The 14,891-nt window shown below is 40.2% G+C and overlaps 1 protein-coding gene across 1 annotated transcript in view; it reads right to left on the bottom strand.

Moving 5' to 3' along the window:
* Window positions 1-11,344: 11,344 nt before the first annotated feature.
* LOC132883328 (histone-lysine N-methyltransferase PRDM9-like) overlaps window positions 11,345-14,891 on the bottom strand; it is a 75,688-nt gene continuing 72,141 nt past the window's right edge. Inside the window, exon 17 of the mRNA XM_060916794.1 lies at window positions 11,345-14,266. Within this exon, the coding sequence (XP_060772777.1) occupies window positions 12,354-14,266 (1,913 nt within the window). The 3' untranslated portion in view covers window positions 11,345-12,353. The remainder of the gene's footprint in view (window positions 14,267-14,891) is intronic.

The raw sequence follows: 14,891 nt of genomic DNA, 5'->3' as shown, positions 1-14,891 counted from the left end.
CTTTTGTTAATAGTTTTATTAGGTAAGGAGTAGATCTGATGGGTCCTCAGGCATAGACTGTTTGGATAAATTGGGATGTATGGATGCTGTCATCCCCCCCCCCCCAACTGTCTGTGAAGGTTCTCAGTCATCCAGGTCATTGTAAACCAGAGGTGCTAAAGAAGGCAACTAGACTTGCTTGAAATCCTTGAAGACATTTCACTTCTTATTCGAAAGGCTTTTTCAGTTCTGTCTGATGAGTGGGGAGTTCCAGATATTTATTTTCTACTGGACCAAAAGCAACCCTGAGGAGAATCATTGTGGTCACATGGGTCATTGACCCTCTCAGTCATCCTGTAGGTGTTAGGGTCACTGGAGGCCAGGTGGGAATGGTGTTAGCAGCCTAGAGGGTCATTAGGGTGATCTGTGGGTTGTTGTCTCTCTCTCTCTCTGCCATCATGTGAGTCATTGAAGTCAGTTGAGTCTTGGTGTGGATGTGTATTCAGTTTTCTGGGAAGTGTGCCAAGGACTGCATTGTAGGTGGCTGATAAGTGGTGTCTCAGACCACCTCCTCTGTTCAGTGATGGTCATTCCAAGTTGATGAGGATGGCTTCTTTTACTCCTCTTTCAAACCACCGGTCTTCTCTGGCTAAAATGCATACATTGCAGTCCTGAAATGAGTGTCCTTTGTTATTGAGATGAAGATAGACTGCAGAGTCCTGGCCTGAGGAACTGGCTCTCCTGTGTTGAGCCATGGATTTTGATTTTTACCCAGGTGTCATCCACATACCTGAATCAGTGGCTGGGAGTGACTCCTGAAAAAGTGGTCAAAAGTGGCTTTGTTTTCCACTTCCTCCATGTATAGATTGGCCACTATGGGGGACACTGGTGAGCCCATGGTGCAGCCATGCTTCTGTCTGTAGAAACATTGGTTGAACTGAAAATAGGTGGTGGTCAGGCAGAGGTCAAGCAGGGTGCAAATGTTGTCTGTGATGAAGTTCGTTCTGTCCGGTAAGGTGCTGTCTTGAAGAAGTCATTTCCTAACCGATTCAACTGCTTCTGTCATCACAAGGCAGGTGAAAAGAGAAGTGACATCATAGGAAACCATGGTTTCATCTGAGTATAGCTTTAGGTCTGCAACTTTAGTCACAAAATCTTGGAACTTGTTGATGTGATGTGGCACTTACAATTTTGCTCCAATGGTTTAGGGCTACAATCATCATGATTACTTTAGGACTGCGGTTGTCATGAACAGTTTTGCACTAAAGTCTCCATCGATGAACAGTTTAAAACTTCAACAAAACAGACTTCCTGTTAAACTATAATGAATTTCCTGGTGACACAGTTGTACTTTGTAACTCTTGAGGACACAGTTATAGAAGTGAGTTATTTATAATCACACTATCTGTTATCACCCAGATGAGGATGGGTTACCTTTAGAGTCTGGTTCCTCTCGAGGTTTCTTCCTCATGTTAGCTCAAGGCATTTTTCCTCACCCCGTCACCTCAGGCTTGATCATCAGGGATAAATTCAGGATAAATTAGAGATAAAATTCACTCATGTTTAAAGTCTTTAATTTTCTGTAAAGCTGCTTTGCAACAATGGCTGTTGTTGTAAGCGCTATACAAATAAACTTGACTTGACTTGGTGCTCAGAGCGCGCACCACAGACTACAACTCGTATCTGAAAGCTCTCTGTGTTGCTCTTGTTATGGATTTAACCTCAGGGTTTTAAAGTTCATGTGATTTCAGATTGGTTTAAGCTCCTAATTACTAAGTGTTTTGAGTGGCTGATAATCACCCACATCAAAGATTCTATCCCAGCTGATTTCAACTTACACCAGTTTGCCTATAGATAGTTTTCACTGATGTCACGGCATTCCGGGGAACGCCCCCCAGCTGCCATCTTGGAGGGCAAACAAAACGGACCATCGCCACTACCGGCTACATTATCTCGGATGAATTTATGAAGTTGTATAGTCAGTTTTCTAAAATGAAGATCAATGTCGGCAAAATCAAGCAAACAGAAGTATATAGATACATTAGATGACATCTCACGACAACGGTATGCAGCCAAACTGGCCTTGATTGGGGGAATTGACCTCTACGAAGTGGACAAAGATGTATTTTCAAGTGACTATGCAGGGCTGCCAAAGCCTGAAACTGCCAAAGCCTGCTCCAAAGCCTGAAACTGACTTCATCAAACTTTAAAGGCTGTCTGATATATACAACTTTATATATTCACAGCACGCCTTTTGGCGGATGCCGCCTGAATCGCGCAGATCCGATTTTTTTTTTTTTTTAGGGGGGGCGTTGGAGTGTCTGATTATAATTTCAAAGTAAATTCTGTATTAAAATTACTAAATAAGCAAATCAGTTACAGTCCATGAAACAGGAAGTATAAGGATGAGAAAAAAACAGTTTAAATCGGGAAGCTGTGCACATTTGCGCAGTCCTGCACACCGCTCGGGCTGCACAAATGTGCGCAGCTTCCCGATTTAAACTGTTTTTTTCTCATCCTTATACTTCCTGTTTCATGGACTGTAACGGATTTGCTTATTTAGTAATTTTAATACAGAATTTACTTTGAAATTACAATCAGACACTACAACGTCCCCCCCTAAAAAAAAAAAAACAGATCTGCGTGATTCAGGCGGCATCCGCCAAAAGGCGCGCTGTTTGCATCCCAAACATAAATTAAATCATACAGAATAGACCTAAAATGTTTTTCAAAAATGACCCTTGCGTGAGTGAAGTGACAAGTTTCAAATAGAAACGTGACAAACGAGCGATATTAAGTGTACATTACAATGTAAACGTACACTCAGCGGTTCCAGTTAGGCATTCTCCAGAGATTGTTTACATGTTTTGGTTTCCAAAAACAAACTTAAACACAATTGATTGTTTATTTAAACAACTTACCACTTATAAAATGATCAGAGCAGACTTTGCTGTGTTTGGAAGGCTGATAATCCTTGCGGTTGTTTCTCGCAAGCCATAGATTTCTCCTTTGTATGCAGAGTTTGTTTACTCGCGTTCGTGCTCCCGTATAGTGGGAATTCCATAAAAGCTCTGCTTGACGTCATCATCTGACCTATTACGACAGCCGTGAATACAACAGGTGTGCACCATTGCTAGCTTTAAATAGTAGTAATGTAATTATAAATGTAAATAACATATAAATGAATGTAACTCGGGCGCTACAATGTGTGCTCAGTGACCCATACGGTAAGCTAGCCCTCCAAGATGGCCGCCACCAGGGAATCCCCGACTCTGTGACGTCATGTGAAAACTATCTATTGGGCAAACAGATCGACTGAGGACACCATCTGTGCGGCTCTTAATGCAGCCCTTTCAGACCTGGAGAAGCCTAACTTCTACGTTAGGATGTTGTTTGTTGACTACAGCTCAGCGTTTAACACCATCATGCTGAGCCAGCTGATCAACAAACTGTTTGCACTAGGACTAACTCCACACATATGCAAATGGTTACTGGACTTTCTGACCAATCGCCCCCAGTCTGTCAGGCTTGGCAGACACACACACCCCCACCCCCCTGCACACACACCCCTCTCTGAGGTCACATACAAACACACACACATTTGACAGACACAATAGCCGTTTGGAGAGATTATGATTTGTTATAAAAGGTGTTTGTAATCTTTCATCTTTGACGAAGTGACTGTGCGAATAAACCGGCATGTAAAACCTCTGGTTCCTTGTCTGTTTCTCTCGACCTGATCATTCTCGTCCCGGATCCGAGGGGACTCACGAAGGAATCTCGGGGTCTCTTTCTGGGTGAACCCCAACAATTTGGTGTCAGAAGTGGGATACTGCCAACCAGGTGAGTAAATTATTTTAAATTTAATGTATAATTTGATTGGTTAGACTTCCGCCTGGTTGGTAGTAATTTCAAAAAAGAAAAGAGACCCATTATAATTCAGGTTGGTAAACCTCGTGTAGAGGCACGGGACATTTTGGGGAACCTCGTAGACTTTTTAGATTTTAGACTTTTTAGACTCTTGTTTACGGGACGAGACGGGGCTGGTAGAGCCACGGGATTGGACTGGTAAACCTCGTAATTTGTTTACGGGACGGTGACCCTCGTGAAGACACTCCACGGGAGAGCTGTCACGAGAAGAGCGCGCTTTTAATCTTTGATTCCTTCGTGCAGCCACCATGGGGGGAAAATTGTATTATATTAATTGTATTATATTAATTGTATTATTGTATTAAGGTACCCGGACCCCGAGAAAAAACCCACGGGATTGGATGTAGTTTAGCATTCTACACAGATTCTAGACAATTTGGCCGGCTCAGTTTTGATTTATCCTCATCCAGGTATTCGCAATCTCTAGGAGCTGTGTAATGTATCTTTAATTGTTATAGCATTTATATAAGGCATTACTGGATATGTACAAAATAATGAAACAACAAATCAGTACTCTGGACATGAACAGTCAGAACTGTGTTCCTGGTGTGCATAAATGTTAAACCTTTGGTCAATCAAATCTGTATAACCAACTCCCCAAGTCCTTATTTCCCTTATAAAATCCTTATAAGATGCAAATTAAAATGATTTACCTAAAATTTGAATGATAATTAACAATGATATATCCCAGGTACTTTTTATTCAATAAACTTTAAGAATGAATACAAAGCTTCAATGTTTGACAAAAAAAAAAAAAAAAAACACAAAGTGTAAATGTTATGTGCTCTTCTATCATCGTGGGAATTGATTATAGCTCTAAATAAATATTGAAGTTTTTTTTGTTAAAAAGAATCCGTATAACTTTATTTGTACGCCCGTATACTATGTTTATTGAATCAAATCCGTATAAAATACAGACATTCTGTATATTGTGCATTTTAATCTCAACGAAAGCTTCACTGAATCGATTCTTTAGAACAAACTCGTATGCGTGTGAATCAATTTACTTGATTCCCTCTTGATTCTTCAGAAACTACGGAAACCTTATTTGTATTCCTGTTTTCAAATTGTAAACAATAATCACACTCTCATGCTGCATGAAATTAAAGTATGAACTTTCCTCAAACCATTACGTGTGCATGAACTCAACAAATGCCGTTGATCCGTCTGTATCGATTCGCTCGATCGAGTCATTTGTTTCGTCCCGAAGAAGATCCGAATCGTTTGTGAATCTCATCACTGTTAGAAACCCAAGAGAAGAGATCCTCTTCCCTTAACATCATCAGAGGAAAAATCTGCTTCCTAATCAATTAGTTTCAGCGTTTGGTGAGTAGATCATCTGCATTTTATTTTATATTCCTTGTGTGTTGATAGTCCGAAACTTGTAACTGGAAAGTTATCAGGAAAGTCACGAGTGGTCCGCGAGCACTCTACAAGACTATTAATGCGTTTTAATAATTAATAGTACAGCTACTAATACAGTTTCATGTCTAGATCTTATAAATGATGAATACGAAGTTTTCAAAATTATGAGAACTCCAGTTCCCATGATGCTTGTGAACTGGGCATGCGCACTGGATAAAAGAAAAAACAGCTCTTTAGGGCAAAACTCTCGTCTCATCAGATTTGGGCAGTAATTCTATGCATTCAGACCTTAAATAATGAAATAATGAAATCAAATACAACACAAAAACCATTTTAAAACATTCACTTAAATTAAACAGACATGGTAAAAACAGAAGAAATATATTTAAGGTTTAGAGTTTGATTAATTCAGCCAAATCAAATATCACTTTCAGATTTGAAGATATTTATCAGGAATCATTTTTAAAATATTGAGTATTATACCACTTCCTGTTTAACTTTGGTGACTGACCCCTTGAAAATGGTTCCTCCAGGAACCATGACGTTTCAGTTGTCAAGACAACGGAAAAACTAAAATACAAATACAAGAGCATTTTGTTTTGTGCACAAGAGCATTGTGATGTATCTTTCTGTTTTTGTATTTTAGTTTTTCCGTTGTCTTGACAACTGAAACGTCATCGTTCCTGGAGGAACCATTTTCAAGGGGTCAGTCACCAAAGGGTTTAAAGGCATAATAAAAGGCATCAAATATATTTACCCTACATGTGAATGGAAATGCCGAAAAGTTTAATGTTTAACCTAATGTTTAATGTTGATCTAAAACATTTTAAACTGATCGTGTGGTGGTCTAGTGGTTAGGATTCAGCGCTCTCACCGCCGCTGGTGTAGTGGGATTTTTATTAATCATATGTAATTCTAACCTTTAAATATCCTATATACTCCTGTTTCTGACGCGTTTTAGCGAAATGTGGACTTGTCTTGTCTGGGAAGCATGAAATTAGTTCAACAGCGAGCTAACCCGCTCTTTACTTCATTTTTGACATTTTTTGAATAATTGTCATAATATTTAATAATAATATTTTGAATAATTGTTCCGTCTCTATAGTCTCTCTGTCTCTTTCTCAGTCAGCATTGAGATAAGAGCTCCCAGACTGTTACAGAGAGCTCTAATATAAACAACTCATGCAAGAACAGCAGGCAAGGACAGCCACAGAAATCTGCAATGGGCAGAGAAAATCATTATTTTTGGCACTTTCTCACAATAATCAATTTAATAAGTAATCTCTTTATATTATTAGGTAAATTCCATATACATAAAGTCAAAATGTCCAAGACAGACAACCAATTCTCATTAATACTGTTAATTGAATTAAAAATGTATTTTGAGTCTCTGTCACATATCGAATCCAATAAAGAGTGCTTATCAGCTATTCAATTTTATTCAAATTACATTCAGTGAAATTGTTTGTCATTTCAATTTGCCCTGTTTTTTATCTCCTTATCTTTCTTTAAACTTATTGCTACTTATGAGGCTAAGCTTAACCATGTTCCTCCTAATTTCGAACTATTGATATGAAATGCTCTGATTAACTGTTTGCTGAGTTTTAAACCTCCATACTTTTGCCTTTAAAAACCACAGAGGATATGGAATAGATAGGCTTTTAATGTATTTAGTTAACCATAATTTTTTTCAGCAAGAAACAGTTAAACGTTTACTTGAATAACTTTTTGTTTATAAATCGGAGACTTGGGTTTATCTTTGTTTAGCCATTAAGAAAAAAACTTCATAAATTATCATGATTATGATACATTGGCTTGTATAAGTATTCATTGTCCTGGAACCTTTTCGCATTTTGTTGCACTGCAACCTGAAACTTAAACTGACATGAAACTATTCATGTGCATCCTGTTTATAATAAGCAATACCTCTCTCTCTGGATCCATGTCATCCTACAGTCTCTTCTCGAGCAAGGCGTGGTGAGACACTTTACACAAGATTTACGTAAGATTAATGAATTGATTGTTTCTTCTGTAATATCACAGGTTCCTGCCATTAATGATCTCTGTTCTGCCTTTTTTTTTTCCACGCACATGAGGAGATAGCGTTTGGACTCAAGGTTTCATTTGACTCTCCTGCTGTTTTTTTTTTTCAGCTGTAATTCATAACGCGCTCTGTGACCTTCTCCCTCCCTCAGGACTCTGTGGTCTGTGTGTTCTGGTATCTGCTGAGTCACCAGAAATCTGCCAAGACACTGACACTTGCGCCTGCTCCAACATCTGGCGCATAAGGGCTTTAAGGTTTCCAGAACCAAGCTGCAATATTGTATGGACACTTAAGTATTTGAACTTTTGAAGTTTTGAACTTTCTCAAGGCTGTCATTCTAGACACAAAACCTCCTCCACTGCAACATCCTTTGACCTGGACTGACGCTATGGTAGTCGCTTATCACTCCCTCAGAAGCACCCTTTGTTCCGCCCCTGGGTTACCTGCTCACTTCAAGCCCTTCCAGTCTGGGGGCTGTCTCCGCATGTGCTTTGATGGTTGTAAAATTGACAGACCCATTAAATTAATTAATCAGTAATTTAATAGATAATTAGATTAACATATGACTGTTCTACTAACAATCTCGAAATTCGTGTCACATCCTCTTTTGATAATGTAGGTCGCGCTCTCGCACGCCTCCTTAATTCTCAGGATGACACTTGGGATGACATTGATATTGGCTGTCTAAAAAATCATACATACTACTAGTATCAGGTCTGATCTCTTCCTTCCAGCCCTCTAGGGATGGGGGAAGTACTCTTTGTTGGTGTTGGTTTTTGTTCTAAACCCTCAGACGGTTCTTGTTTTATAATTTATAATATCACACCTCTGTGGTTATTCTGTGTGTTCAATCAATATCAGCCTGATATTCTGCATGAGACATACGCTCTTCCTTTCTCATTTGATTGTCGTCATCTTGATTGTGGACAAATTCTCTAAATGGGTAGAAGTTTTTCCCTGTTCTCGAGAGAACACGAAGGTAGTTACTCGTTTTGATACCTCGTTATAATAATAATGATACATTTTATTTATAAGTGCCTTTCAAGGTACCTAAGAACACTGGACAGTAAAAAAGAAAAACAAACAATAAAAGCAGAACAATAAAATAACAATAAAATAATAAGAAATCAATAATAATTATTATAGTTATGGGGTTTCAAATGCCATAGACTCAGACAAGGGTACCCCTTTCACCTCAAAAGTTACACAAAACCTTTGTAAGTATCTCTAAACTAAACTGGTGTTTTCACATTCCTAAATCCTCTGGTATCGTAGAACGTACTAATCGAACATTGAAAGACAAATTAATTAAGGTCATGCAGGACACAGGTTTGATTCTGTAATCCATAATTCATTCTGGCTGAAATTTGTGTGACACCAAGAAATTCTCCCCTGGAAGAAGGGAACTCTGGCTCCAGGTACCTCTGATTTGAAAATGCATATGGATGAGTATTCTGCAGCCCTTATAGATAAGTTGCATAAAATTTGTACCAAGGTCAATAATACAATATTATCTCCACCACACACCCCTTTCACGTGGGAGACAGGTGCTGGTGTGATTTTTTAAAGTAATGATTTGGACAATTGGGAAAACAATATAATGGGCCTGCAGACATAGTCGCCATTACTTTTACTGCTGTTTTAACTGATCTTTTTCCACAGTGGATCCATGCCACTCGATTGAAGAAGGCTCCATAACAAAGCTGTGTTACAATAACAAGTTTGCTGCTATTAACGCTTTTTGTGTCCCTATCTAGTCTCCCTCTGGCCAGTTTTCTCTCTCTCTCTCTATTTCTGAGCTCTACACAGATTCGACTGAGAATCCTCAAGACGTTGTGAACAAAGAGGGGAAGAGATCTTGCGCCCCATTTGGAACCAATCATCCTCACTACAACCATGACAGTCCTCATCACGGGTTTCGTGACTGCTTCATCTTTGCTCGGGGCAGGGTTACCCGCCCGAGCCTTCAGGACCACTTCATTGCTCGGGGCAGGGTTACCCGCTCGAGCTGGACTTCGAGACAACATCTTCTGGACTAACTTCGCTAACTGGACTGCACAAGCGCACACCACACGACTGTGTTATGTCTTTCCTCTGATGCCGTTTTCTACTATTATTACATATCTCCATGCTCTGAAACTCTGTATTCTTACAGGACTCTGTTCTCACTATAGGTCGATATGCCTTCTAATTTCATTTTTCCCTCACTGTTTTAGAACAAATTACTCTGAAGGAAGTAGCGTGTATCTGGGAATTAAGAGGTTTTGAGTTTCTCTAAGCTCCGGTGAGGTGGGACGAGGGCTGATCGGGCATGCCCGCCCTCTGAGTACCAATATACGTCAAGAAGGGCAAAGATTAACTCAGGATTAATTCTCGATGTAATCACATATGATCATGAGGATGCTAGGATTTGATAATAGTGATACTATTATCAAAGGGGGGGATTGTTAGTTTTATATAAGTATTATTCTTATTATTCTCATCTCATTATCTCTAGCTGCTTTATCCTTCTACAGGGTCGCAGGCAAGCTGGAGCCTATCCCAGTTGACTATGGGCGAAAGGCGGGGTACACCCTGGACAAGTCGCCAGGTCATCACAGGACTGACACATAGACACAGACAACCATTCACACTCACATTCACACCTACGGTCAATTTAGAGTCACCAGTTAACCTAACCTGCATGTCTTTGGACTGTGGGGGAAACCGGAGCACCCGGAGGAAACCCACGCGGACACGGGGAGAACATGCAAACTCCGCACAGAAAGGCCCTCGCCGGCCCCGGGGCTCGAACCCAGGACCTTCTTGCTGTGAGGCGACAGCGCTAACCACTACACTACCGTGCCGCCCTCTTATTATTCTTATAAGTATTATTATTAAAATGGTGACAAAATTAAGAGTTAACTTAAGGTTCAGTTAAAAATGACCTTCTGTCTCGGCTGGACATTGTTTGGGAACATTTTGTTTATGAAATGTGTATTTTGAACAGAGAAGTGTCTGAAGGACCCACCAAGGTCTGTTTTAGTGTCAGATCGACCCACACACACTTTAATGTTGGATGTAATGGTAGCCTTATTGCTGAACAAAGAGTTAAGACTCTTATATTTTTATAGTATAGTTATAGTATATATTATTATAGTATTTATTATAGTATATATTACTTGTAGTATATTTTAGAGCTTTTTAAGATCCTTTATTATTTTGGACTATTGCATATACTATGGCAGTGATTTTAAACTGTTCCTGTAGCCTGACCTTCGTCCAGTGGAGAAGAACACTTCTTTGTTAGACCAAACATAGTCTTTGTTTAAAACATTGTCGTAAAAACATCTCACGCGCTTTGACGTGCGTAAATGAAATTGCTGAAATATTATTTTGCTTATGATTGAAGGTTTCATTCACACACACATACATATGGAATTAAGATGTGATTTGCTGACCTAGCACATAGACACAGATATCAAGATGATGTCACTCACTCACCCTCCCATAGACACACACACACACACCCCTCTCTGAGGTCACATACAAACACACACACATTTGACAGACACAATAGCCGTTTGGAGAGATTATGATTTGTTATAAAAGGTGTTTGTAATCTTTCATCTTTGACGAAGTGACTGTGCGAATAAACCGGCATGTGAAACCTCTGGTTCCTTGTCTGTTTCTCTCGACCTGATCATTCTCGTCCCGGATCCGAGGGGACTCACGAAGGAATCTCGGGGTCTCTTTCTGGGTGAACCCAAACAACGTCACACGCGTGCCCTCCGTGCGTTTCTTTGCGTTTTTTGCACGTAGACCGGCCGTAGGAGCATGTACGGCCGGTTGTGACCGAGGCTTTAGACGAGCTTCATTTAAGTGCTCCGTACTCATTTGGTTTGATCGACATTTCCATTAAACATTAAAATCCTGATCAGTAATAATTCCATGAACAATTAGTCTCATGCTGCAGTACTACACTGATAAGTGTTACAGTTAAATCATTATTTGTATGGTGGTAATTAATGACTAAAGAGCAAAAGAAAACATTAACAGTCTCATTTTAAACATCACTATAAGGTTACATATTTTAAAACAGTCATAGAACACTGGTCTACAGCCAAAATGCTTCTGAAATATAGTCAAACTTTACTAGTTCTGGATTGCTGAGAACGAAAATGAAACTTAAAATTGTTCATTGGCTCGTTTTCAAGATTGGCTCTATGAATAAATCTATGAGTGGGTTTGGACAGTACTTACTTTTTTGGCAAAACAATGAATGATGCAATCTGAAGCCGGTATTGCATCATACATGACATTAGGTTATTCCTAGAAGTCACTGATGATGCATTCATAAGTCAACTGACATCACTCTGCTGAACAAACTGGTCTTATATCAGCTCAAAAAAAAAAAAAAAATTCATACAGTGCTATGCACTCTAGATCAAGTCTTTGCTTGACAAGAGATGCTCCGTTTCATGAACACAAGAGACAAGCTGCCAATAAATAAATAAAAACCCACTGCATACACACAGAATAAGGACTAAACCTATTCAGTACTTACACATAATTGCTTTTTGCAATTTTGTTCATAATACATTTTATTTATATAAACTTTTTGCTGATTTTCTAGTGTTACATAAAGAGAACAGGTGAAATATCATGTAAACCGACCATAAACACGAGACCTAGTTTTACAATTTATATTTAAAACATTACGATCTACACAATGTACATAAGTATAAAATTTAAAATCTTAAATATCTTGGAAGCCATAGCCAATCAGCTGATTAACCGTCACTTCTAATTCAACACACCAAATTTCATAATAGCCAACTTCATCTCTGAAGCAGACAACTTCTGAAAAATTGTTGACCAGTGTAACATGAACAATAAAGTTCAAAGTACAGGTCATTTTCAGTCAAAACTGTAATAACCATATTTAATTTGACAACTTTAAATCATGCAGTGTCTCTGAGTTAGTGCACTTGAAGGTCTTAAATGTAACTAAACAAGCAAACATCTTCCCACACTGTGAGCAGTGAAACGGCTTCTATCCTGTGTGAATGTGCTGGTGTTGTTGGAGAGCACTCTGCTGAGTAAAACTCTTCCCACACTGTGAGCAGTGATACGGCTTCTCTCCTGTGTGAAGGCGCTGGTGTGTTTGGAGAGCACTCTGCTGAGTAAAACTCTTCCCACACTGTGAGCAGTGATACGGCTTCTCTCCTGTGTGAAGGCGCTGGTGTTGTTGGAGAGTCCGCAGATGAGTAAAACTCTTCCCACACTGTGAGCAGTGATACGGCTTCTCTCCTGTGTGAATGCGTTGGTGTTGTTGGAGAGTCCGCAGATGAGTAAAACTCTTCCCACACTGTGAGCAGTGATACAGCTTCTCTCCTATGTGAATGTGCTGGTGTTGTTGGAGATGACTCTGTTGAGTAAAACTCTTCCCACACTGTGAGCAGTGATACGGCTTCTCTCCTGTGTGAATGCGCTGGTGTGTTTGGAGATTACTCTGCTGAGTAAAACTCTTCCCACACTGTGAGCAGTGATACGGCTTCTCTCCTGTGTGAATGCGCTGGTGTGTTTGGAGATTACTCTGACGAGTAAAACTCTTCCCACACTGTGAGCAGTGATGCGGCTTCTCTCCTGTGTGAATGCGCTGGTGTAGTCGGAGATCTCTCTGTTGAGTAAAACTCTTCCCACACTGTGAGCAGTGATACGGCTTCTCTCCTGTGTGAATGCGCTGGTGTGTTTGGAGAGCACTCCGCTGAGTAAAACTCTTCCCACACTGTGAGCAGTGATACGGCTTCTCTCCTGTGTGAATGTGCTGGTGTTGTCGGAGAGTACACTGTTCAGTAAAACTCTTCCCATACTGTGAGCAGTGAAACGGCTTCTCTCCTGTGTGAATGTGCTGGTGTCGTTGGAGAGCACTCTGACAAGTAAAACTCTTCCCACACTGTGAGCAGTGATACGGCTTCTCTCCTGCGTGAAGGCGCTGGTGTGTTTGGAGATTACACTGCTGAGTAAAACTCTTCCCACACTGTGAGCAGTGAAACAGCTTCTCTCCTGTGTGAATGTGCTGGTGTCGTTGGAGAGCACTCTGACGAGTAAAACTCTTCCCACACTGTGAGCAGTGATACGGCTTCTCTCCTGTGTGAATGCGTTGGTGTCGTTGGAGAGTCCGCAGATGAGTAAAACTCTTCCCACACTGTGAGCAGTGATACGGCTTCTCTCCTGTGTGAATGTGCTGGTGTGTTTGGAGAGCACTCTGCTGAGTAAAACACTTCCCACACTGTGAGCAGTGATACGGCTTCTCTCCTGTGTGAATGCGCTGGTGTTGTCGGAGATTACTCTGTTCAGTAAAACTCTTCCCACACTGTGAGCAGTGATACGGCTTCTCTCCTGTGTGAATGTGCTGGTGTCGTTGGAGATTACTCTGACGAGTAAAACTCTTCCCACACTGTGAGCAGTGATACGGCTTCTCTCCTGTGTGAATGTGCTGGTGTCGTTGGAGATAACTCTGACGAGTAAAACTCTTCCCACACTGTGAGCAGTGATACAGCTTCTCTCCTGTGTGAACGCGCTGTTGTGTTTTGAGAGCACTCTGGTAAGTAAAATTCCTACCACGCTGTGAGCAGTGATGTGGATCTCCTCCTGTGTGACTGCACTGGTGTGTCTTGAGTGCATTCTGATAACTAAAACTCTTTCCACAATCTGAGCAGTGGTGAATTTCCTTCTGTATATCATTATGAGAAGTATCAGAATGGATATAATCAGTTGATGTTGGTTGACAACTGGAGCATTTGGAGGGGATCTGAAGCTTACATTTAATCTCTCCTGATTCTCGCAGTCTCACGTACTCTTCATAGTGGCATCTCTGGATGTGCTTGTCGAGGTAAATTGGAGATGCATCGGAACGAGGGCATGTGGAGCATGAAAAGACTTGCAGCAGAGCGTTCTTTACTTCTGGAGAAATGAAAGGACAAAAATAACAAATTGAACATGAAATGCAACAAGATTATAAAATATAACACTAACCCAATGTAAGGAGTGCTTTTACTGAAACTTAAGATTCTACATGAATTAAGACTGAGACAAAAACAAAAGGTTGCAGACTAAGACATAGCAGCCTCTAGCTTGGAATACTGGGAGATTCAATAAGGTCCTGGAACAGCAGCTATGCACAGCATTGGCCATAGCCCCATGGGTCTGAGCGACCAAAGGGGAGTTGTTGGTTCTTGTTGGACATCATGTCAAGTCGAGGTAATGGCAAGCCTAGCCTTATTTACATCTCATCCAGGATTGAGAAGGAAACTCAGCCCTCACATTCAAGGTTCTGAAAGATCCAAAAATGGGCCTTATTTATCAAACTGGATATGGATAAATTTATTTGCAAATAGTTTCTAGTAGCATTTACACAAGCAAATATGTATTTTCTATCTGGATTTTTTATATGGATTAGGTTGTCAAGTTTAAAGCACTTATTAATTTCAATTACACACAAATTTCATGAAATTAAGTTTTGTGGGATTTTGTGAAGCCCAGTTGATTCATATTAATGTAATTGATGAAAGCAAGCCAACATCCATAA

Source organism: Neoarius graeffei, chromosome 1 (genome assembly GCF_027579695.1).
Source record: "Neoarius graeffei isolate fNeoGra1 chromosome 1, fNeoGra1.pri, whole genome shotgun sequence".
NCBI classification, from domain to species: Eukaryota; Metazoa; Chordata; class Actinopteri; order Siluriformes; family Ariidae; genus Neoarius; species Neoarius graeffei.
This window is presented reverse-complemented; position numbering and strand designations above follow the sequence as displayed.